General features: G+C 52.5%; 1 protein-coding gene across 1 annotated transcript in view; it reads left to right on the top strand.

The window, feature by feature from the left end:
- Window positions 1-23108, top strand: part of CSMD2 (CUB and Sushi multiple domains 2) — a 695284-nt gene that overhangs the window by 397677 nt on the left and 274499 nt on the right. The window contains exons 11-13 of the mRNA XM_088835123.1: window positions 1604-1707; window positions 4932-5044; window positions 21996-22178. Coding sequence (XP_088691249.1) covers window positions 1604-1707; window positions 4932-5044; window positions 21996-22178 — 400 coding nt within the window. The remainder of the gene's footprint in view (window positions 1-1603; window positions 1708-4931; window positions 5045-21995; window positions 22179-23108) is intronic.

The following is a 23108-nucleotide window of genomic DNA, read 5'->3' as shown; positions in this document are numbered from 1 at the left end:
CCCTGAGAGCACCCTGGGGTGAGGCTCTGCCACGCTGTTTGGTTTGGACAGCAGAAGCCTGCACAGCCATAGGAAAATCTATCCACGGGAATCCTTTACTCCTCGAGCAGCAGAAGAGAAAACAAAGAAGCACTTTCAGCCTCCCTACAGGGAGACTGACGATCTTCATCAGATTGAAACCAGACTGAAACAGGCAGAAAGAGGACCAGCCGAGATGCTCAGGTGAGGCGACTCTGAGCATCCTGTCTCTGTGAATGGCACTACCGCCCACCACCCCAACTCCCCAGCTGGGAATCTGCAGGTCATCCCAAACCACCCCTCCTTCAGTCCCCACACCCATCAGTCACAAAACCCTAAACACTCCAGGACCTGACTCTCTTCCGTCTGCATCAGCCTCCTGCATCACTCACCTCACTGCCCCCGAAGCCTGGAACCATCCTCACCACTCAGGCTTCACTGCTGCCGTGTCAGTTTCCACACAAGCCACCAGACCGATGTTCTCCTCCAAAACCTGAGTCCCCGTCACCCACTGTGGACAGCTCTCTTGCCGCTGCTCCCTCAGAATGAATGCAGCTCTCTGAGGCAGGGGAGGCTACGAGAACCTGGCTGCAGGCAGCCTTCTCAAGTTCTAGACATTCCTGAGTCACCTCCTTGCACTGAAGGCCCAAACACATTGTCCCCCAGAGTAAGGCAGCTGGCCACTGTGTTCAGTTTCCAGATCTGCACTGATAGACACTGAGCACTTGTTCTGGAATGTTCCATCTCAGCCACAGCTCAGGCCTTCTTCACCTGACCCCTGCCTCTCCCGGCATCCCCTTTTGACCTGACAGTCTTCCAGAGCTATTAGAACTCTCAGGAACTACCCCACCCTCACCACAAACAGCCTCCCCTCCTCCCCTCACCGCAGGCTGGGTGAGCTGCAGGCTTCAAGTAGCATCTGTCACCTGGGGTTGTGATTATCAGTTTGTTTTTCTCTCTCCCCCCTTACCGAAGGCAGGGATCATGTCACGCTGACCACTGAAACCCTGCCTCCTAGGCTGGCACGTGGTGGGTCTTTAGTATATATTTGTGGCAGGCAGGACTAAACCAAGTATGAGAGAAGAATCTTGTCAAAATGTCTTTCCTGGAACATTCATTTATTCAACAAATAGACAAAGTGCATGGAGAAAAGCAGGCACAGGAGAGGCTGAGAGAAACTTCTGCAGGTCCCCAGGGACCACATAGCTGAGATTCCACATGTGGCCTGAAAATTTGCCACCAATTCCGCAGGGACTTCTGTGCTTTAAAGCGTGAAGGCAGAGTCTAATCATCTCACAGTTGGCCAGATGTGCCAGGGGTTGCCATGACAGCCCCCAGAATTGGCCAGATGTGCTGTGATCCACTTTGGAAAACATCGGTGAACCCCAGAGACTGTGGGGCCCAGAAGAGAAAAAGTTCACCCTCTAAAAGGTGGCCCAGAAGTGCTCAGTGTGGACGGAGGGTCTCGTGGGGTGGTGTCATGGTGCTCTGAACATCGGGACGTGGAGCTTCTTGCTGTCTTCAAAGCTGAGGAAGGCTCTCCCGGCGGCCCCTGCCTGCTGCCTAATCCCTGCTCCCTCCGCAGGTGATCAAGCTGGCCTTCGAGGAGTTTGACCTGGAGAGGGGTTACGACACCCTGACGGTCGGGGACGGCGGGCAGGACGGGGACCAGAAAACGGTGCTCTACATGTGAGTGACGCGGAATATGTGGTGGGCAAGGCAGGAGCACGTGTGCCTTGGCTGAGGGCAGTGGGATGGGCCTGCCGAGTCTTCCCGCCACACTCCCTGCCACCTTGCTATGGCCAGGACACGCGTCCTGCAGCCCCGCTGGTTTCAGCAGCAATCCTCACATCTCTCTCTACTCTTACCGAGGAAAACAGAGCACTTATGAGGAAAGATTGGGGAAGGCTCTCTCCCCAAGAGCCAGGGGAGCCAGGGTAATAGAGATTTGGCGTGTATGCCTGGAGCATTGCACTTGGCTGTGTGTGTCTATGTATACCCTGCTTCTCCTACCAGGAGCTTCTCCTGAAGGCCATGTACATCTGTGGTGGCCTGACTTCAGACAGAGGCAATTGAAGTGCTTTGCTAATTTCCCTGCATGCTCAGAACTGTCTGGGAGCTGGATGGTTTCCGGGAATTGGGACCACATGGACATAGTGACCACATATTCTGAGCCCAGAAAGGTTAGAATGACACGGTCTAGCCAAGGGAGAGGGTAAGGTAATGTCGGGGTGTCCTAGGTTTCGTTACACCAGGTCTCAGCCGTTGTGGTCCATTTGACTCCTCTGTCCACCATGATTAGCCTGACTTGAAAGCAGGAGTATGCTCCTATTCAGTGTGTGTGACCCAGAGTCACAGAGATAGACAGACCTGACCTCGTCCACCTCCCCTGCCAAGAAGGAGGGGAGATTTCACATACATCCGGTGCCTACTGTGTGCCCAGACACATCAGTTATCTCGTTTAATTCCCACAGGAGCCCTGTGAGGAAGGTGCTATTATCCCATTTAACAGGTGGAGAAACTGAGGCCCAAAGGGTGCAAAGGTGGTTGGCGGTAGAACTAGCACTTGAGTTCGTGTCTTTCAATTTTGGTCAAGGATAGCATCCCATGCTATTACCATACACCCTCCTAGCCAACACCCTCTGGTCATAATGCTGAGCAAGAAATGGCCATTCTGTAACATCTGGCTTGTCCAGAAGCTGTTCTGTCCTGGGTGCTTCTCATACCTTCCCCACATCTACCTGGAAAGATCCTATTAGGGCAGTTGAATGAGGTCCCCTGGCATGTTAGGTGTCATGGCTGGGATTTGGGATCTCTTGAGAGAAAGGAATGGGGTGTCAGCCTGAAGGGCAATCTCCCCACTGCCTACTCTCCATTGTAGTAATCAAGCTTCTCCAAAGAAACAACCAGCAGGATTCAGGCTTCTCCGAAGAAATAACGAATAGGATGTCCATATGAAGAAAAGGATTTATTATGTGATAACAGGAACTGACAAGTCCCAAGACCTGCAGGCTGAGTCGGCAGGCTGGAGACCCAGAAGAGCTGATGACGGAGTTCTAGAGCAAAAGCCAGCAGGCTCAAGACCCAGGAAAAACTGAGGCTCAGTTCAAGTGCAGGGTGGGAACAAACAGTGTCCTAGCTAAAAGGCAGGCAGGCGGAAAGCATTCTCTTTCACTTGGGACAGAGTCCACCTTTTTGTTCTATTCAGGTCTTCAACTACTTGGATGAGGCCCACCTTCATTGGGGAGGGCAATCTGCTTTACTCAGTCCCACTTTAAATGCTAATCTCATCCAGAAACACCCTCTCAGAAATACCCAGAATTGTGATTGGTCAGATATCTGGGTACTCTGTGGCCCCATCAGGTTGTCACATAGTTTACCCATCACACTCAATGCCTCTTCTCAGTGTGTCCCCATCACCCACCTGCCCTGGTGTGCTGACCTGTGTGGTACATCAGCTCAATGTACCCGAGAGGCCAGGATCCCACTCTGTCTGCTTCATGCCCCAATGTGCTTTGTCATATAGAAAACCTTAGGACAGCAGAGCTGAAAAGACTAGGGGATCATACAATTCAGCCCCTCACTTATATGGCGTGAAAAAGCTGAGAGAGGCTCAGCCACTTGCCCAAAGTCCCACAGCAAACGAATGGCAGATCCATGGCTTGCACCCAAGTCTCTGGGCCAGTCTAGCTTGAATGAGATCCCAACAAGTTCTGTAGCAGCCCAGAGACTCTCCCACCACCCTCAGATCTCTTTAGACCAATGTCAAGTTCAAAACTTCAGGAACGTGTAGCAGGGGCCATCACAGTGTTGTGAAGTGATTGTCCTCCAATTAAAATAAGTAAATTTAAAAAAAAAACTTCAGGGAAACAATGCAGAATGATTCCTTTGTTGTCATCATTGGGTCACGCAGAAGAAAAGCAGAAGCCTGTCTTCTCCCTTACTCACCACTATCCTGGGGTCATTCCTTACTCACTGCAGAATTTCAGGGTCCCCATCATTGCAGAATGTCAGGGTCCCCAGGCCAGGGATATCACAAGGGCCAGGCTAGTGTATCCCAGGCAGTCTATCCCTGCTCCATCCCCACGGCATTCATGTTGTACCGATCATCTCTCTGCAACCAACTCAACCCCCTTCAAGCTTTGCGAGAGATTAGAGCTCATTAATCCAACCACCCTCCCCAGCCCCCCACACCCTATCTGTGCTGGATATTTGTCTGGTCTCAGCAGAAGAAGGAAGTCTTCTGGGTACCCCAGCCTAAGCAGTGGACTCTGACCCTGCCACTCTCCAGCAGGCTGACGTTGGGAAAGCCACTGCCCATTTTGTACCTCCGTTTTCTCATCTGTACAATGGGGATAACACAACCCCTACCTCGCTGGGCTGTGGGGACAGTAAATGAGATAATGGAAGGGAAATGGTCCAGCTTGGGTAGGTGCCTGGTGAATGCGAGTTGAATCAGAATCCTCTCCATGTCTAAACTTGCTTTTTCGAAAGGAGTGTTGCCCAAGGTGGGGGCTGCACTTAAAGCCCCGCTTTCTCATGCTGGAGTGGAAGGAGATGCCTCATTAAAAGGAGTGGCTGGGTTCCGACTGGGGAAATGGGTTTCTGTCTGTGTCTTCCCTGCAGTCCTGTTCACACGAAAGATGGGAGGTTGCAGGAGCGTAGACACCCCCCTTGATTGGATCTGGCTCCAGCCATCCCTCCCTATGCAAGTGAGGACGCAGCTCTCTCCCCTGAGCCCAGGGGTCTGGGGAGGGGAGTCACGGTGCAGAAGCAGCTCGGCCTGTGCAGAGGGGAGCGGTCCTGAGTCTGACCCTGGCTCCCCGATGTTCCTTTAGATGCTGTCAGTCACACAGTCTTTCTGTCGGGGTTCCGTGGTCGGTTCACACCTCTGAATCTCTCTCTCCCAACAGCCTGACAGGTACGTCGGTCCCAGATCTCATCGTCAGCACCAACCATCAGATGTGGCTCCTCTTCCAGACAGATGGCAGTGGCAGCTCCTTGGGCTTCAAGGCTTCTTATGAAGGTAACTGACTGCCATGGGGCCAGACGCTCGGGGTCTGCTTGAAGTCAGCAAACCCTGGATTCGAATCCTGGCTCTGCCCTGTACTAGGTTCCTCTCCTTAGACATGTTCTTCTCTGAGTCCCAGCCTCCTCCTTGGTCCAGTTGGTCTCCTTGGCTGTTTTGAGGATTATCTGGGGCCAGTCACTTAAAAGTGCTGGCTGACAGCACCAGGCACATCAGTTCCACCCCTGATTCACACCTGGCCTGTGTAGACCTTTGCAAGTCCTCAGAAACTTTCTGAGCCTTGCTTTACTCTTTGAAGTCTTTGGACTGGAGACAGTAGCTTCCCAAGCTACCCTATTTGGCTGTCATGGTGATGAGTGAATGTGTGCACAGGGCTAGGGCCAGACACACACCATCGGTGGCCTGAGGAGGTGCAGACGAAGGTGACCTTCATCTTCATCTCTTGGTGGGAATAGGCACTAAGGGAACAGCAATCTGGGCTCCAAGAGATGCTGTCACCATCATTCATCTTTGTATACAGTCAAACCTCCTGATGGCAGATGACCGCCAACACAGATCCCCACAAAAAGATCCCCGTCACAACACCCCCAAGTCTTTGTGAAGGCCTTGTTAGGTATCTGACCCTAGACTAGCACTTGGGGGACAGATGCAGCAGATCTAGACCTTCACCGTAAAGGACCTGCATGGTCAGAGGAAAAAACAAATGAGCTATCTTTTTTCTTTTTTTGCAGTATAGTTGCTTTACAGTGTTGTGTTAGTTTCTGCTGTACAGTGAAGTGAATCAGCCATATGCATACATATATCCCCTCCCTCTTGGACCTCCCTCCCACCCCACCCCCATCCCACCCCCTAGGTCATCACAGAACACTGAGCTGAGCTTCCTGTACAAATAAGCTGTTATTAAAGCAAGATCATCATGGCCAACAGAGCCAGTGGGAGCACAGAGAAGGGGTGGTCATCCTTTCTGGGGTATCAGGAAAGTCTTTATCAAGAAAGTGAGTTGTAAGTCTACAATGATGAGGCGGCTACCAGACAAGAGGCAGTTGTCGGGGAGGGGGGCTTCCTTCCCCACCTCATCCAGAGATGGTGTCATTCTCCATGGGACCTTGTGCATGCTGCGTGTGTGAATGCATGATAAGTTGCTTCAGTCGTGTTCAATTCTTTGCCACCCCATGGACCATAGCCTGCCAGGCTCCTCTGTCCTTGGGATTCTCCAGGCAAGAATACTGGAGTGGGTTGTCATGCCCTCCTCTAGGGGATCTTCCCAACCCATGGATCAAACCCACATCCCCTGCGTTGCAGGCAGATTCTTTACCCGCTGAGCCACTGAGAAGCCCACACTGGACCCTGTAGGGGGAGCAACTCCAAAGGTCTCACTCCACTCAGGGTACCTCACTCCTCCTGTGGGCCAAGGGCTCTTTCTGTACCAGGACCTGGACTCTGTGACCAAACTTGGTACACAGGGAGTGTCTTCACTAAGGGCTGCCCTAACAAACCACCACCAACTGGTTGGTTTCAACAACAGAAGTTTATTTTGTCACAATTCTAGAGGCTGGAAGTCTGAACTCAAGGTGTCAGGAGGGCCATGCTCCTTGTGAGATTCTGGGTAGACCCCTTCCTTGCTTCTTCCTGGCTTCCGGTGGTGGCCGGCGATCCTTAGCTTGTAGCTGCATCATTCTAATCTCTGCCCCTCATGTCGCACGTCCCCATATGTCTCTGCTCCTCCCATGGGACATCAGACATACTGGATTGAGGACTCACCATCTTGATTACTTCCGCAAAGACCCTATTTCCAAGGAAGGTCACATATACAGGGACCAGGGGGTGAGGATTCAACACATCTTTTCTGGAGAACACGATTCAACCCATAACAGGAGGCTAGTCCTTATTTCCTGCAGGAACACTGTCGCACCTTGATGCCCACTGGCATCAGGATGATAGAGGAACTGTCCTTAGCATAGGAGCACACCTCTGAGTGAGATAGGCCAGCAGACAGAGAACACCTACTGGGCGACGTGTGCTGAGTTCAAATCCTGATTCAGTCCCTTTCTAGCCTCTCCAGGGCTCTGTTTCTTCATCTGTGAAATGGAGATAATAACAGGCCACTGGGGACAGTGTTGCAGATTATAAGGTGATTAGCGAGTAGGGGTTGGTGATGGACAGGGAGGCCTGGCGTGCTGTGATTCATGGGGTCGCGGAGAGTCAGACATGACTGAGCGACTGAACTGAACTGAGTGAGTGAGTACAGAGGTAGTTAAATGAATGTGCCTTTCTGGCACATAAAGTTATATATATGCAGGAAAGAGCCCCAGGCGAGAAATCGAGAGACCTTGATTCAGGCCCAAGCTCAGCCACTCACTTCTTTGGACATGGGAGTGGATTTAGACTCAAAGTTTCTAGGTTTCCCCATTTCAGAAGTTTCACAGATGTTTCAGTTCAGTTCAGTTCAGTTCAGTCGCTCAGTCGTGTACGACTCTTTGCAACCCCATGAATCACAGCACGCTAGGCCTCCCTGTCCATCACCAACTCCCAGAGTTCACTCAAACTCATGTCCATAGAGTCGGTGATGCCATCCAGCCATCTCATTCTCTGTCATCCCCTTCTCCTCCTGCCCCCAGTCCCTCCCAGCATCAGACTCTTTTCCAGTGAGTCAACTCGTCTCATGAGGTGGCCAAAGTATTGGAGTTTCAGCTTTAGCATCAGGCCTTCCAATGTACACCCAGGATTGATCTCCTTTAGATGTTTAGCAGTTACCAAAAGTGGTTAGGAATGATTCTATGCCATCCACCTTCCCAGATCTTTCCATCTTATTCCCATATATTTCCATTATTCATGGCTTGAATAAGACCAAAGTCACATGTGTTTGAGATGGATGATGGTCGCTACAGTCAGCAAACAGCATGCAGAAAGAACTCAATGGGGTGGAGCAGTGGGCTAAAGTACCAGGATAAGATGAAAAGGTGAGAAATATCAAGTCCTGTTTGAATGTTCAAAAATTGGCTACTAGAACTTATCCCAGGGAGTGAGTGATTCTTTATTCTATTCTGATCAGACATCAGAGAATTGGGCAGAGATGTGGAGACCCCAGCTTGAGATGGATAAGGAGAGGACTTCAAGTCAAACCCAGTGAGAAAGGTTAACAGCCCCCTGAATGCTTGTTCAGGGAAAAGTGGACTCATGGGAGACTTGAGAGCTGTGTCCAAATATTTGAAGGGTTGTTATGTGGGAAAGGGGAATTGGGCTCGTTTAGTGTGATTTCATTTTAAAAGAAAAGGACCCATCATTTGTGGAGAGCCTATAATGTACCAGAAGCTGAACATTCATTGTCTCATTGAATGTTCATTACACAAACAGTGTCAGGCAAAGACTTGAGATCCCTTGGGGGCCACTCACGTGTGGGGATGGGGATGCCCAGCAGGGAGGCCTCTGACCCTGCCTCCATCTCCGCCTCCAAGCCCTCTGTTTAGAGGGGATTTGTGGCTAAGCACTAGTTTGAAAAGTACCACTTCATCTCATTGCATAATCGCAACTCTGTGATGATGACTGCTCTTTTATAGAAGAAGAATCGGAGACTCAGGGGTTAAGTGACCTGCCCAGGGTCATACAGAAGTGTGGGACCTGGCAGAGTCGAGATTCGACCCTGGTCTCTCTGGCTTTGAAGCCCATGATTTTCCTCCTATACCAGGAGCCCTCCAAAGTTGCAGAATTTCAATTCCTTACAAAATCTTTATGGAAACCAAAGTTCTGCCCTAATCAACTGGGCCACAGATCGTGAGCCTGGGTTCCTTGTTACTAGAGATTGGATGAGGTCATGTGTCCATTTCACTCAGTATTGACTGATATATGGCCTGTATGGAGCTGGGTGCCGAGGTTACAATAGGGGCACATAGACGACCTAAAAACATAATGCTGTGTGACTGTTGATCACAAACTAAGTGTGGGCTGGACTTCTCCTCAGAACCACGACAAAGCAGGCAGAGAGAAGAGAGTCTGGGCATCTAGAGACCTTGCTAACTCACAGGAGCTGCCCGGGTTCTGGGTACAGAGGCAGCAGGTTCTGTGGCGATAGAACGGACTCTGGACTTGGTCCCGAGCTGGTGAATCCCAGCACAGCCCCAGATGTGCGACCTTAGGCAGGTCATACAGCCTCTCTGAGCCTCAGGTTCCCCGCTGGTGAAATGGAGGCAATAAAGCGTATCACACTGCTGTGCAGTGTTATGAAATGAGATTACAAAAGGCTCCTGGCACGTTGCCTGGAGCACAGAGGTGCCGTGCCCTGGGGGCCAAGAAAGGCCCTGATGACCACTGTCCTCCACTCTGGGGTACATCCTCCTCTGCAGGGACACAAGTCTTCCTGCCTGTCCCCCAGGTGTCCCGTGCTTCCTCAGATAGCCCTGTCCCAGGTCCCTCCCTCCCCCTCACTCCCTAGGCTGGCTGGGAAAGGAAGTCGTTCACAGTAGCCGTGGTGAAGCTTATGGAGGCAGAAGTGGCCGAAGGCAGACCCTTGTCTCCAAAGGCTTCAATCAAGGTTTCAGAAAGAGTTGGCACCTTGTCCAGCAGGAAGAAGAGCCCAGGAAGGATTACATATTGGGATGGGCTTCCCTTTCCCTTCTTGTCCTTTCACCTTTGACCTTGTGTTTGAGGGTCTCACACCTTCATGATGAGTCAACGCCTTCTTTGTGGAAGAGGTGGGTAGCTGAGTTCCCTGGGGCCGATGTGACTGGTCCCTTCCCATCTACTCTGGACTTCTCTCCCTGCAGCTTCCTGGGTCCTCTCCTCCTCCCTGGCTGCTCCCTCTCAGCTCCTGATGGTTCCCTCAGGGCAGGCACTTCTCAGGCCCTCAGTTTTCATCCTCTTTCTGGAACCTTCCACCATTGATCACATCTACTCCCATGGCTTCAACCTAGGCTGAACCCTGGGGATGTTCAAATCTGCTCCCCAGTAGACATCAGTCTACCTGTGACACATCTTACACAGCTTCCCCTCAGATATCTCAAGCCCAACACATCTGGCTTAGGTCTGTTCTGGCTGCCATAACAAAATCCCATAGACTGGGTAGCCTAAATAGCATAACTTTATTTTCTCACGATTCTGAAGGCTAGAAGTTCAAGGTCAGGGTACCAGCTGATGCAGTTTCTGGTCTGGGCTGGCTTCAGATGGCTTCCAGATGTCTCTGTGGCTTGCAGGTGGCTCCTTCTCCCTGTGTCCACAGAAGGCCTTCCCTGGATGTGTGCATGTGGAGGGGGAGGAAAAGTGCAAGCTCTCTGCTGCCTCTTCTCATAAGGACACTAATCCTGTGAGGTCAGGGCCCCACCCTATGACCTTGTTTAACCTTTACTACGTCCTTAGAGGCCCCATCTCCAAACACAGCCTCATTGGGGGTTAGAACGTCAACATATGAAACTGGGGAGACACAAGCTTTCAGTCCATTAACACCATCCAAACTCAGCTCTCCATCTCCACCCCCACCCCATGCCCCCTTCTCCCGTCTCCATACCCAGCTCCACCATCCACACCATCACCGGCCTCATTTCCACTTCCTCCTCCCGTCTCTGACTCGGTCCCCAGATCCTGTCAGTTCTCCCTCTGCAGCATCCTGGCTCCTCTGTCACTGATGTGACTGAGGCCTTCATCACCTCTCCCTCCGCCCCAGCCATCTGCCTCAGGCAGCTCAGGGATCTTCCTAGAATCCAAATCTGGCATGGTTCCGGCTACTTTAAAAAAAAAAAAACAACTTTTAGAAAAGCATTTATTTACTTATTTGACTCTATCAGGTTTTAGCTGCTACACACGGGCTCTTCACCGCATTGTGCAGAATCTCTCGTTGCACTTTGAGGATTCTGTAGTTGTGGCACACAGGCTTAGGGGCTCCACGACATGTAGGATCTTAGTTCCCTGACCAAGGGTCAAACCCACATCCCCTGCATTGCAAAACAGATTCTTAAACACTGGGCCGCCAGGGAAGTCGCAGATGACAACTTCTCATTGCTTTCAGGATAAAGCACACTCATTCACATGGCGTCCAAGGCCCTCCATGATGATAATTCCAAGCCCAATGCTGGCTCTTATAAACGCCCATTCTAGGCAGATGACAATTTATTAATATATCCGGTCCTACAGGGCCTAGTCCAGGGCCTGGCACAGTCAGGCACCCTTCCCCTATACCCTCTCAATTCCCTTTGGCCTGCTTTACCACCTCCCAGCTCTCAGGTGCCAAGAGCCCACATTCTCCACTGTCCCCATAGGCTCTGGGGTCAGACAAACCCAGTTTACAATCGAGTTCTGCCACTGGCTGTGTGTGTGATCTTCAGCCAATCCCTCGGTTTCCCTGAGCCTGAGCTTTCTCATCTGTGAAGAAGGACTGATAAGCATTCGTCTCATAGGAGTCTTGAGAGAACTCCATACAGTGATGCCCAGAGCATAGGGCCTGTGCGGTGTGTGTGTGTGTGCGCTCAGTAGCCCAGTCATGTCTGATTCTTTGCGATCCCTTTGGACTGTAACCTGCCAGGCTCCTCTGCCCATGGAATTTCCAGGCGAGAACACTGGAGTGGGTTGCCATTTCCTACTCCAGGGGATCTTCCTGACTCAGGGATCGAACCCTTGTCTCTTGCACCTCCTGCAATGGCAGGCAGATTCTTTACCACTGCACCACCAGCATAGGGCCTAGCATTTAGGAAACACTCAGCTTAAAAGCCTGCTCCCCTCCCCTGCTTCCCCAGTCCTGCAGCTCTCCCTCCAACCTACACTCATGACCCAAAGCTTCAGCATTACCTCCACCCCCATCTTAGCCTCCTTTTGTCCCAACTCTTAGGAAATTCCATACAGGACAGGACACCTTGGTTCAGGAATGGGAGGTTGGCAGGGATACAAATGTTCCCACAGGTGGCATGGGGCATTTGAAGGGCAGAAACCTTCTCCAGGCATACCTGACCCCATCAGCGTCAATACCCCTTGTGCCCCAGTTGAGGTCGAGAGAAGCTTCCTTGGGGCAGGCAGGTGGTACTGCAGTATCACCATCCCCTCCCGTTAAAAGTTCAAGCCACTGGGTGGAAAAAGTTGAGGGGTTTATTTCCCAGAAATTCTTCTTGTTCTGTTTGTCACAATCCCAGGTCGGGGTGGGGGAGGGGCCTCCAACTCCGTCAATATCCACATCCTGGAATCTGAGAAACTCAGGCCCCCTCCATGAGGGCAGCCAGCTGTAGGAAGCGCATTCACAGTTGCAATTGCTCTGCTTCCCAGCAGAACAAGAAATATTTAAGGAACAGGCAATTAGCACTTACCAGAAACATTATAAAATTACATACAACTTGCTAACAAGTTTTAGCATCGATCTGGGAGTCTCCTTGCTTCCTGACTTGGAGCCTGGAATCTGGTGGCCTCATGGGGAATCTAGGAGTCTGGCCCAGAGGAGGAAGGAGCTGGGACCTTGACCCTGGAGATAAGGAGGATCAGGGCGGTATCAGTCATGTAGGAAGGATGCCAAATAGTCCAGGGTACTCACGCTGGAAATAAGGTCACCTGTGCATTCAGCATCATCTAGGCCCCTATTTTGTTACAGACACTGTTCAGACTGCACGGGGTACAAGGGTCAAAAGACAAGCTGTGCCTTCACCCAAGTCACGGTCTGTCTTCACTAGAGTCAGAGGAAATGGGACGTAGCAAGGAGGGGCCACTAACATTACTCGAGGGCATCAGGGAAGGCTCCCTGGAAGAGCTAGTGTCTGAAACTAAAACTTGCTTGTAGGATGGAAAGGAGTTGGTCTGACATCCCCAAGCGAGAACAGGCTAAGTTAGCAGACACATGCCTAGGGTTGAAGCTAAAACCTCCGCAGAATAAAGTCAGAGCAAGCAGGGAAGAGGTGGTCACATCTAGCTCTCTGCAGGTGATGCCTTCATCCCCTTCTCCAGAACTGAACGCTGGCAGGGGCATCGGGGGGCCCCTGCAAGAGACGGCGTTGGAGCTGAGCTTGAAAGGAGGCCGAGGGCAACAGCCCAGCCTCTTGACTCTGCTCCTTTCTGGACCCCGCCTTTCCTCCTTTCAGAGTGCCAAGCACGTGGCCATTTTCAGCCCCAGGTCTGTAACTTTCAGGACCTCTCCCTCTTCTTGCTTTATCCCCATAAGTCCAGAGGCCCAGACTTTCCAGTTTCAACAAGGAATCTCATCAGGCATGGTCCCAAGATGCTTACTGAGTTTCCATGACACCCTTAAGCTTCCTCAGTCACCCAAACCCGAAGGTTTGCTAGGGGTAGTAAACAGCAGAGGGTATTGCCCCATTAAAACTTGGCAGGAAGTAATCTGCCAGCAGGGGCTTCCCTGGTGGCTCCCCTGTAAAGAATTTGCCTGCCAGTGCAGGAGACGTGGGTTCTATCCCTGGGTCAGGAAGATCCCTTGGAGGAGGAAATGGCCACCCACTCCAGTATTCGTCCCTGGGAAATCCCATAAACAGAGGAGCCTAGTGGGCTACAGTCCACAGGATCACAAAGAGTCAGAAATGACTTAGCAACTAAACTACAACAGTCTGCCAATGAAATATATTCTTTGAATATATGGGGTTTTGCAGATGGCAAGCTCCAGTTTGGGGCTGATGCAAACAGTATGGGGCAACCTGGATATTCTTTATGTTTATCTTCACCCGTATTCACCATATTCACCCGTTTCCCAACCTCCTTCAGCCTGTGATGGAGGAAGGAGATGGGAGGGACAAATGTCACCCACCACATCCACCCACACCTCCATCCCATTTGTGAAAATTGTGTGCAGAGAACAGTGCACAGATTTCCAGAGGCACACATACAGGTGCGCTCTGCCTCTTGCCTGCATGTGACCGTCCCATCATCAGTAGAAAAGTGGAGTAGGATGTGGTTCCAAGGAAATGCATGAGATCCAGGCATGCCCAGAGGTTGTCTGAAGCACCAAAGGTGTCCTGGTCACGTGTCAGGAGTCTTTGCTGGTTGAACAACGGGTCTGGAGCCCTCAGGATGCATAAGGCACTGTGCTTGGTTCTGAAGATACAAAGAACAGAAGGGGTGGGATTTCTGGTTTTAAGGAGCTAATCTGGACTCTTCATGGTCTCCCCAGACCATCTCTCCAGGCTCATCCTTTTCATCCTCACTTCCCGCCACACTGAACTTCTGTTCTTCAAAATAGAGAAATAAATAAACTGTCCAAGGGAGGCTGGGAGTGACAGGGAGAGAGCAAGAGGGCAAGCTGAGTCTGCCTGGGTGATTCAAGGGCACCTCCCCAAGTGGGAGCACTTGAGCTGACACTGAAAGAGGATTCTTTGTCTGACGGACAAGCAGGGGCTGTTCATCAAGGAGGAGCAGACAGCAGGTACCAACTTAGAGCCTTGTGAGAGCCGGCTGGAATCTTCCAGCAACAGGCCAGGAGTGACCTTGAGGAAACCCCTCCTGGTTACCAGTTATGTGCCACGTACTGGACATTTTGACAGTTGTCTTATATACAAATCATACTCATTTAATCCTCAAAACAGTGCTGCAAGCTGGCTCTTATTATTACCATTTCCATATTACAGGCGACAAACCTAGGGCTCAGAGAGGATAGGAAAGGTACCCAAGGTCTACTCCTTAGTGTCAGAGCCAGGATACAGACCCAAGACTTTCTGACTTGAGAGCCCTCACTTGTCATCCTGGCGTTATTTTGCCTCCCTGCAGGTGCCTCCTTTTTATGGTGTTTAAATCTCAAGGTCGAAGATGGACAAAGATGAAGCCGGGGTGGGAGAGGGTAGGCAAAGGTCCTGCCATGCCAGGGAGTCAGGGTTTTCTTCTGTGGATTCTGGGAAGCCATGGAAGAATCAATGAGCAAGCCACAGTAACGGTCAGATGTGTGTTTCCAGCGATCTCGCACTGCTTTGCAGAGTGCGGAGTCCAGGGGCGGGGCGGGGAGCAGTTTTTGCTTGATGACATGCCCAGGTGAGAAATTAAGAGAAGTGGGCTAAGGCAACGAGGGATGGGGTGGAGAGCAGACGGTGCAAAGAGGAACCACCAGGAAGGGGTGGAGCAAGGGCTGATTCCCTGTCTGCCTGCGAAACCTCTGTGAAGCCTTTCCGCTTCTCCCAACCCCAGCCTGAGATCGGAGATGCCTTGCTGCACCTGCAGAGGTGGTGGGATAAGATGCCTCCCACGTGTACGCTGTAACTGTCTCTAGCCCCACCTGACTGGGAGTGGGCAGGGGCAGGGGGCCGTGGTCCGGGCAGTTCTGCATCGTTAGCGCTGAGCCTGGCATTTGGCACAGTTCCCGTGCAACACACATCAGCTGTGCTCAGACACTGAGCAGCGTGCTGTCTGTGCTCCAGGCGCTGTACTAAGTGATCAACAATGCATAACCCATGCCTGCCTCTGCAGGGCTCACGTTCCAGGGGGTGGGGAGAGGAGCCACGAGGAGGCCACCTGGCGGCCAGGGGGGCACCGAGGGGCTGTGGTGTGAACCCGCTTGCTCCTGACGCCCCACAGACAGTCGGCTCCAGGAAGGTGAAGGGTTTTGCTCTTTTCTTTCACTGCTTCATGAGCAGTGTCTGGAAAAGTAACTATTGAAATGAAGAGAGAGATACTTACAATCAGTGCCACAAAGGAAAAGGCCAGAGTGCCAAGACAGCAAAAGAAAAGGGAAACATCTCGGAAGCCTGCTTAGGGAAAGAGCTCGGAGGAGGGGACGTATTAGGCTGAAGTCTGTCGTGTGAGCCGTGGGCCCTGGGACATCAGGGAGGAGAGGACGCTCTAGCCCAGGCCGAGGGGACAGTGAACCAGGGAAGGAATGAAAGACGTCCCACCGCATTGGAAAGACCCTGAATCCTAGCCCGCACTCGCCACCCCGCTCCCTCCGCGCGGTGCTCCCTTCTTGGAGCTCATCAAGTAGTGAATTTATAGAGACACAAGACGCAGCTCCTTTTCTACAGATGTTGTCATGAAAGAGGATTCCAGTTTGGTATTAGAAATGGAAAAACCTGGGGAGAAGATGGTACGGTTGATCACAGACGATAGGGATGAAACAGCAGAGAAGGGGGAAAGCGAATACACAGGTGGAGATGGAATTCTGAGGGTCTTTGAAGCTCGCATCTGGTGTTCGCCAGCTCACTTCTGGTCGGCAGAAGGAGGGAGGGAGACAGATAAATACTTATAAAATGGAATTCTGTTAAGCCAGATAACAGGAAACTGTGTGCATGATATTCTCTGAGTCAGAATTTGACTTAGGGTTTCAGTTCTGGGCTCTGACCTCAGATTTGATTGGCATCAGCCAGGAGGGTCAGGTTCACGTGCCTTTTCCGGCAGGAAGGCAATGGGGACTTGGTTCCTGTGTGTTTCCAGCAAGGGTTGACCCTGGGTTTGGAGGGAAGGTCTAGATCAAGACACAGGGTGTCTGAGGGCCAGAAGCCAGCCCCCAGGCCCCCTAGTCTTCCAAAAGGCACTCTCGAACCACCTTCTCTGTTCTTCCTCTCTCCCCACCCAATCCTGATTCTGTAGTCTGTGCACTTCCCTCTCTTCAATGTCTTGGACCTCTTCACCAAATGCACCCTTAACGCTGACTTCCCCCCAGGTCACCATTCCTAGGAGCCCTCTCCAGAGCGGGCAGCTTCTGTCCGCAGACCCCGTGAACTTGACACTTGAGAGGCGGGCTCGTGCGCGTGCTCTCCAGTGCCTTCCCCCTCCGGGCACACCCTTCCACTTTGCCTCAGGCCGTCTCCACCTCTGTGGCCCACCCCTCCTCGTCTAGGTCGGGGCCTCTTCCTCTCCATCCTGCATCGCCGTCACCTTGCTTTTTTGTCTCTCAGCCTTCCCGCCTCCTGTGGGTGAGGACCTTGCTCTCCGCACCTGTGAAGCCCGGATTCCTCTCATCCTGCTCCGGGGCCCCTTGTGCCTTCTGCTCCTCCACCCACTCCTCCCTCTACTCCGCCTGCGTCCTTCTCTTGGCTTCTCCATTCCCCATCCGCTCCCCCTCCTGCTCTGTCCACTTCCTTCCGCCATCAGCCTTGGCCCCCAGCATCACCCGTCAGCTGTTCTTCGGTCAAGAGCCTCACCTCCCTGCCCACTGCCCTCGCTTTCCTCCACATGCACGTGAACCAGCACACGAGGGCCCTGCGACAACCCACACAGCCCTGCTCACAGGTGTCCCTGTAAACCAGCTGAGCCCCTCCGTGGGCCCGGGGTCCACGGCCGTGAGTCCAGCCACCATTCCTCTTCTCCAGGGGACTGTGGCAAACATTCTGCTCAATGCTGCCTCCTTTTCCCCATGAGTGGTCCCCCGCCTTCAGCAAACATCATGATCCATCCTCCTCCTCTGCTTGTAATGTAGAGCCTGTGTCATCACGAGAGCTCCTCAGCCTCCTGCTTTCCTTCCCAAAAGGTCACTGTGGTCACCTCTTCCCTCCCCCCACCACGAGGGAGGGGGAGCTTCCTGGCCTCTAAGGCAAGCCCCCAGCGTGCACCGGCCGCGGGCCCTGCCCTCTCCAGAGCCTCACGCGGCCACCATCCATTCCAGCTGACCGTTCAGTGTCTCCCATGCGGTCACATTCTCCATCCATCTCTGTCTCTCCCTCTCTCCCCTTCCCCATCATGTGCTTACAGGCTAGTTTATTCAGCCTTACACACCCTGCCCCACTGCCCGCTCAAGTCCACAGTCCTCGTGAGTTGCCACCTGACTTCTCTGTATTCATTCACTTTGAAGAACTGCTTTCTTCACGAGGCGTCTCCCCTTTGTGGATCACCTTCCCCTTCTCCCACCCTGTGCCGGCCCCACCGTCACACTCGGACTCCTGCCAGCAACCAGTGAGCTCCTTCCACTCCCCTGCGGCCACTCCTCTCTAAACTTCCACACAGCCCCCAGAGATCAGGAGCCTCACTCTAGAAAGGAAGCTGCAGGCAACGGGACCTGTGTCTGCCTTGTGCTCTGCACACCCTGCCCAGCCCCAGTGCCCAGTGCAGAGGACCACCCTAAGTAGATGTTCCAGTACTTGTTGAATGAGTGAGTGACCTCCCTGCCTCCAGAATCGCTACCCCCAGATCATTCTGCAGGCAGCAGTCAGGGTGACCGTTTAAAAGCCACATTAGGAGGTGCCTAGTGAGAGGAAACCCTTTCCCGAGTCCCCACCCTCTGCCATTGCCTACACGCTGAAGTCCAGTCTCACCGGCAGGTCACACAGGCCCTTTTGTGGGTTGGCCCTGCCTGCCTCTCCGGTCTCATGTCTCATCACCTTGTGGAAAGTACTCGTGCTTATAGAAAGGCGGTGTGGCGTGGTGGCGAAGAGCGCTGGACCCCCAGACTGGGTTCGGACCTTAGATCCACCGTTCCCAGGCTATCTGGCCTTGGGTAATTGCATGGCCTCTCTGGGCCTGGATTTCCTCACCTTTAAAATGGGGATGGTGGCACCTAGCTCACAGTGCACTGTAAGGATGAAAGGAGTCCACCGTCTATGAAACGCTCGGAGCGGCCGCCAGCACACCGTCAGAACTGCGTCATTGTGATCACGGCGATGAGTTACCGTCACTGTCAGTGCCGACAGTCTGACCTCTGTGCCTCTGCACGGGCGCCTGCAGCGCGGGAAGGCTCCTTCCTCTCCTCTCCCTCCCACTGATGCCTTCCTCTTTTTCCCAACTTTATTGAGATGTAATTAACACATAACATTGTGTCAATTTGAGGTGAACAACGTGTTGATTAAATATGTGCATATATTGTGAAATGATTACCACAGGAAGGTTAGTTAATACGCCCATCACGCATCACCTTACAACATGTGTGTGTGTGTGTGTGTCTGTGTTGAAGACTTTTAAGATCTACTCTCTTAGTAACTTACAAGAATACAACAACAGTGTCATTAATCAGAATCACTGTGTTGTGCGTCACCTCCCCTGACTTACTCATCTTATACTTGGACCTTTGTGTCTTTCGAACACCCATACCCACTCCCCCACTCTCCCACGCCCACCCCGCAACCACAACCACCATTCTACTCTGTTTCTGTGAGTTCAATTTTTATTTTTTAGATTCCACTTACAAGTGAGATCATCTTGCCTTTGTCTTTCTCTGACTTATTTCACTCAGCATAACGCCCACAAGGTTCATCCATGTCACAAATGGCAGCATTTCCTTCTTTGTGGCTGAAAAAAATCCCAATGTACACGTATGCCACGTTTTCTTTATCTCTTCATCCATCAGTGGACATATAGGTTGTTTCTAGGTCTTGGCTGTTGTGAATATTACTGCAATGAATCCCACTTATTCTTTTTACCTGTTGGCTCCCGCACAGACTTCAGGCCTCAGCTTAGATGTCACCTCCTCCAAGAAGTCTTCCCTGATGCCTGGGCTGAGACTGGGCTGAGAAGAGAGGCATGGGGGCACCAAAGAACTCAGCAATAAATAATATTGGATTGGCCAAAAATTCATGTAGGTTTTTCCATAACCTCTTATGGAAAAGTGTGAATAAATTTTTGGCCAGCCCAATATTTTAATGTTCTAGCTTTTAAAAACCAAGATGAATGCAAAATATCCAAAAATTTTTAAAAATTTCAATAATGACTCTGATGCCCAGGCCTAGGATGAGGCAAGCAAGGTGAGTCATCAAAGTGCTGAGTCAGATCTGGTCTTTTTATTAAGTTCTGGTCTCTTTCTTCCTGTTGGATTTGATTTATAGTCATCAATTCTGATTTTCTAAAAGACAAGACACTGCACTAAGGTCATGTTTGTCTGGATGACTGAGTTTCTGGTGCTCGCTAAAATTTTGCACCCATGGCCAGTGCCTCACTACCCACACTCCATCTCCAGCCCCCCTCCAAGTGTGAGTAGTGTGCACCGCGTGTCATGAGTACTAGCTTCCTGGTCTGGAGTGTTCAGTCTTTGGGACCAGAGCCCACGTCCAGGTCTCAAGTGTCTGGCACAGAGACTGGCGCATAGTAGGCCCTAACTCTATGCTTCTGATCATACTGCCAGCAGGAGGGATTGAGTGGGTGTGGACAGGGCCAGGCCTTCACAGTGGAGAGAGCAGGGTGACTTCCTTCCTCCCCCTCAGGATGCTTGTTCTCTCAAGCTGATCACACCTCCAGACTAGCTGGTGTGGTCTGGGACGCAGGCAGGCAGACCCCTTTACCTCTTCTGCAGCATACCTGGGCCTCCCCAGGACACCTTACACCTGGGTCCCCTCCCAGACAGTGAGTTCCAGCTCTGTCTTCACACGTGGGTACCTTCCTCCAGCTCTCAGAGGGTCCGCAGCGAAAGTCTTCGCCAAGGCCCCGTGTCCCTGAGACAGCATGCTTGGAGACAGCACAGGAAGGAGGAGGGCCTTGCTGCTCGCTTCTCCAGGCTGACTTGTCTCGGGGCCCCTGCTTCTGTTTCTTCAGGTCTCCTTGGGCCTGGAGCAGAGGGGCCACCTTCCCGGGAGTGCCTCCATGGCTACACTCCTCCAGGCCTGGCAGGAGAAGAGCTGGCTTCAGAGGAGGTTGACGTGTGCCTTCAGGCGTGGGTAGAGGGAGCCATCAGGGGCGTGCCTGAGATGAGAGGAGGGTGATCCGACCCGCACTGGAGTCCTCAGGCCTTGTGCCTGGTCACACAGACCCTCTCTTCCCTGAAACCAAGGACAGCAAGAGCTGTCTGACTTAGATCTCTCTCTTATACACACACACTCTGACTCCCTCTTGCACACACATGTACACACACACTCTCTCTCACACACATACACACACACGCAATCCCAGCCAAAGAACATCTTGTTCTGGCTGCTCTCAGCAGTGGGCTGGAGGCCCTGACTTGGGGGAGGGGGTCCATGATGGTGACAATATTCACGGTCACTGTCCAGATAAAGCAGCAGTGCCTGGGGCTCACGTGACCCGAACACAGGACCCAACAGCTGTGGTGAGAGAGTTTTTTTGCCGAATCACCCCTGTCAGGGCCATGCACAGCAACTTTGGGGACTGTGACTCCGACAGCCCATAACGGTGCCCACGGAAAAGGCAGGGTCTCTTTGGCCTGACAGTCCTGGGAAGGTGTCCAAAAACTCCCACTACTCCAGCCCCCTCTCGCCTGAATCACAGGACTCCTGCCGTCCTCACCTCACCACCTGTCACTCCATTCATGACTTGGAGTCCTCCCTGCAGGGTGCCTTCCTCCCTGGGAACTGAGCTCCTCCTCCCTGCCGCCTCCCCGCCTCCGCTCCTGCCCTTCATCTCTCATAGCACCAAGCTCGTAGAAGTCGGGGGCGACTCTGGAGGAAGCTCTAGGGCCGTGGCCAGGACAGAGGATGTCACTGGGGTGTCCCAGTCCTGACCGACTCTCCCACCAGGCCATCCACCCATCCCACCCCTGAGTCCAGACCTCCAGAGCTGTCTTGGGGAACCCACTGCCTGTGTGACTCACCAGTGTTGGATCCCATGAACTTTAAAAGCATACTTAATGAGTCCTGTGTTTTTCATTTTACCTGCTCCCTTCTCAAGCAGAATTAAAAATATATCTTCGTCAAAGTGCTTCCAGGTCAGAAGGCAGTGGATATTGATTCTCACATCATCTCTGGGTTGGGGGAAAGGCAGGCAGGACAAAGGCAGCCTCCCTCCTGTCTTGTTCTTACCTTCACTGCTCAGGAAGGGACTTAGCCTGAAATCTACCAGGGAACAGGCATAATCTGAATGCAGAGTCCAGTCAGTAAAGAAGGCTCCAAACCCTGTGAACCTGTGAATTCCTAGGACGGGTGTCTCACAGAGAATGTAGAACCACCTTCCCTTGGAGTAGAACCAAGCACCTGGAGTGTTCCTTGTGGGTGCAGAGTTCCAGAGCCAGAGGGCCCGTTCCTCCCAGGATGCTGTTTTAAACAGGACCTTGCAGGGCTTCTCATCAAAAGCCCACGGGGTCTGTCCAAGCCCAGCCCTCGTGGCGGAAGTGCAGTGTGGCGCCCTGGCTTCGGGCGGTGTGGAGTCACCACGTGTGTCTGTTTTCTCCTCTCCTCTCTTGCAGAGATCGAGCAGGGCAGCTGTGGAGATCCCGGCGTACCTGCCTACGGCCGGCGGGAAGGCTCCCGGTTCCGCCACGGGGACACCCTCCAGTTTGAATGCCAGCCTGCCTTTGAGCTGGTGGGGCAGAAGGCAATCACGTGCCAAAAGAATAACCAGTGGTCGGCTAAGAAGCCAGGCTGCGTGTGTAAGTGAGCGGGGAGGGGGGTCGCTTCTACTGAGAAGCCGGGGACCCATGTCCTAGCTTATCTGGGGGCCCCGTCCTTGGGAACCTCGTAGGGTCGTAACCACAGTTTCACCCTGGTTGGTTTCTTCTCTTTCTTGAAACGTCTCTGGCTGAGTCCTCGTTTCTGGCAGTGACGTGGACAGTAAGGCACCGCACATGACTGCTCTTGACATCTGGGGCTCCTTTGGCAACGCCGTCCTCTCCCCGGTGACCCTCGCAAGCACTGTCAAACCCAGACGTTTCCTCCTCACCCTTCTAGATGTCAGTGATGCCACACAGTCAAGCCAGGGTGAAAGGTGCTGGCAAAGTTCGTACGACTCTAGACGCTCTGCCAGCCTGGGGGAGCTGCGGGATACCATGGCCGTGCCAGGACACGCGGGTTTCATCCGTTTGCTTCCTCTTGCATCAGATGTAGGGAGGGGTTGGGATCCAGCTGTCTTTGAATTGTCGATCTTTGGGAGAAAGGACTGGAGTTGAGTGCTCTGTTCTCTGGGGACAAGGATTCTTTTCTTCCCTCCTCTGGGATGGTCTGACTTTTGCTTTCCGGTGCAAATAATACTCCAAGTCCTGGCTCCCAGGGAAATCAGCTAGTGTGAGGGGCAGTGTGTAAAGGATCAGGCTTGGTCTTTGCTCAGACATCAAAGGTTGTCCCTCTCGAGGCTGTCATCTCTTCTTCTCCCAACCCTCACCACCGCCACCTTCCATCTCTTACAATCTGCTTCCCCCCAGCAAAGGGCCAACAGCCACCTTCTCTTCTCCCTTCTAAGTGGGTTTCTCAGGGCCTCAGAGTGCTGCCTTGTAGAGAATGTTGGCCCCTCATGGCAGGGAGAGGAGTGACCTGGGAGACTGTAAGGAATATCTGTGATGATGGAGAGTTTGTTTCGGGAGTGG

Source organism: Moschus berezovskii, chromosome 4 (assembly GCF_049115385.1).
Source record: "Moschus berezovskii isolate FMDL1 chromosome 4, NW_MosBer_1.0, whole genome shotgun sequence".
Taxonomy (NCBI): Eukaryota; Metazoa; Chordata; class Mammalia; order Artiodactyla; family Moschidae; genus Moschus; species Moschus berezovskii.
The sequence above is the reverse complement of the archived record's forward strand: the minus strand, read 5'-3'. Positions and strand labels throughout refer to the sequence as shown.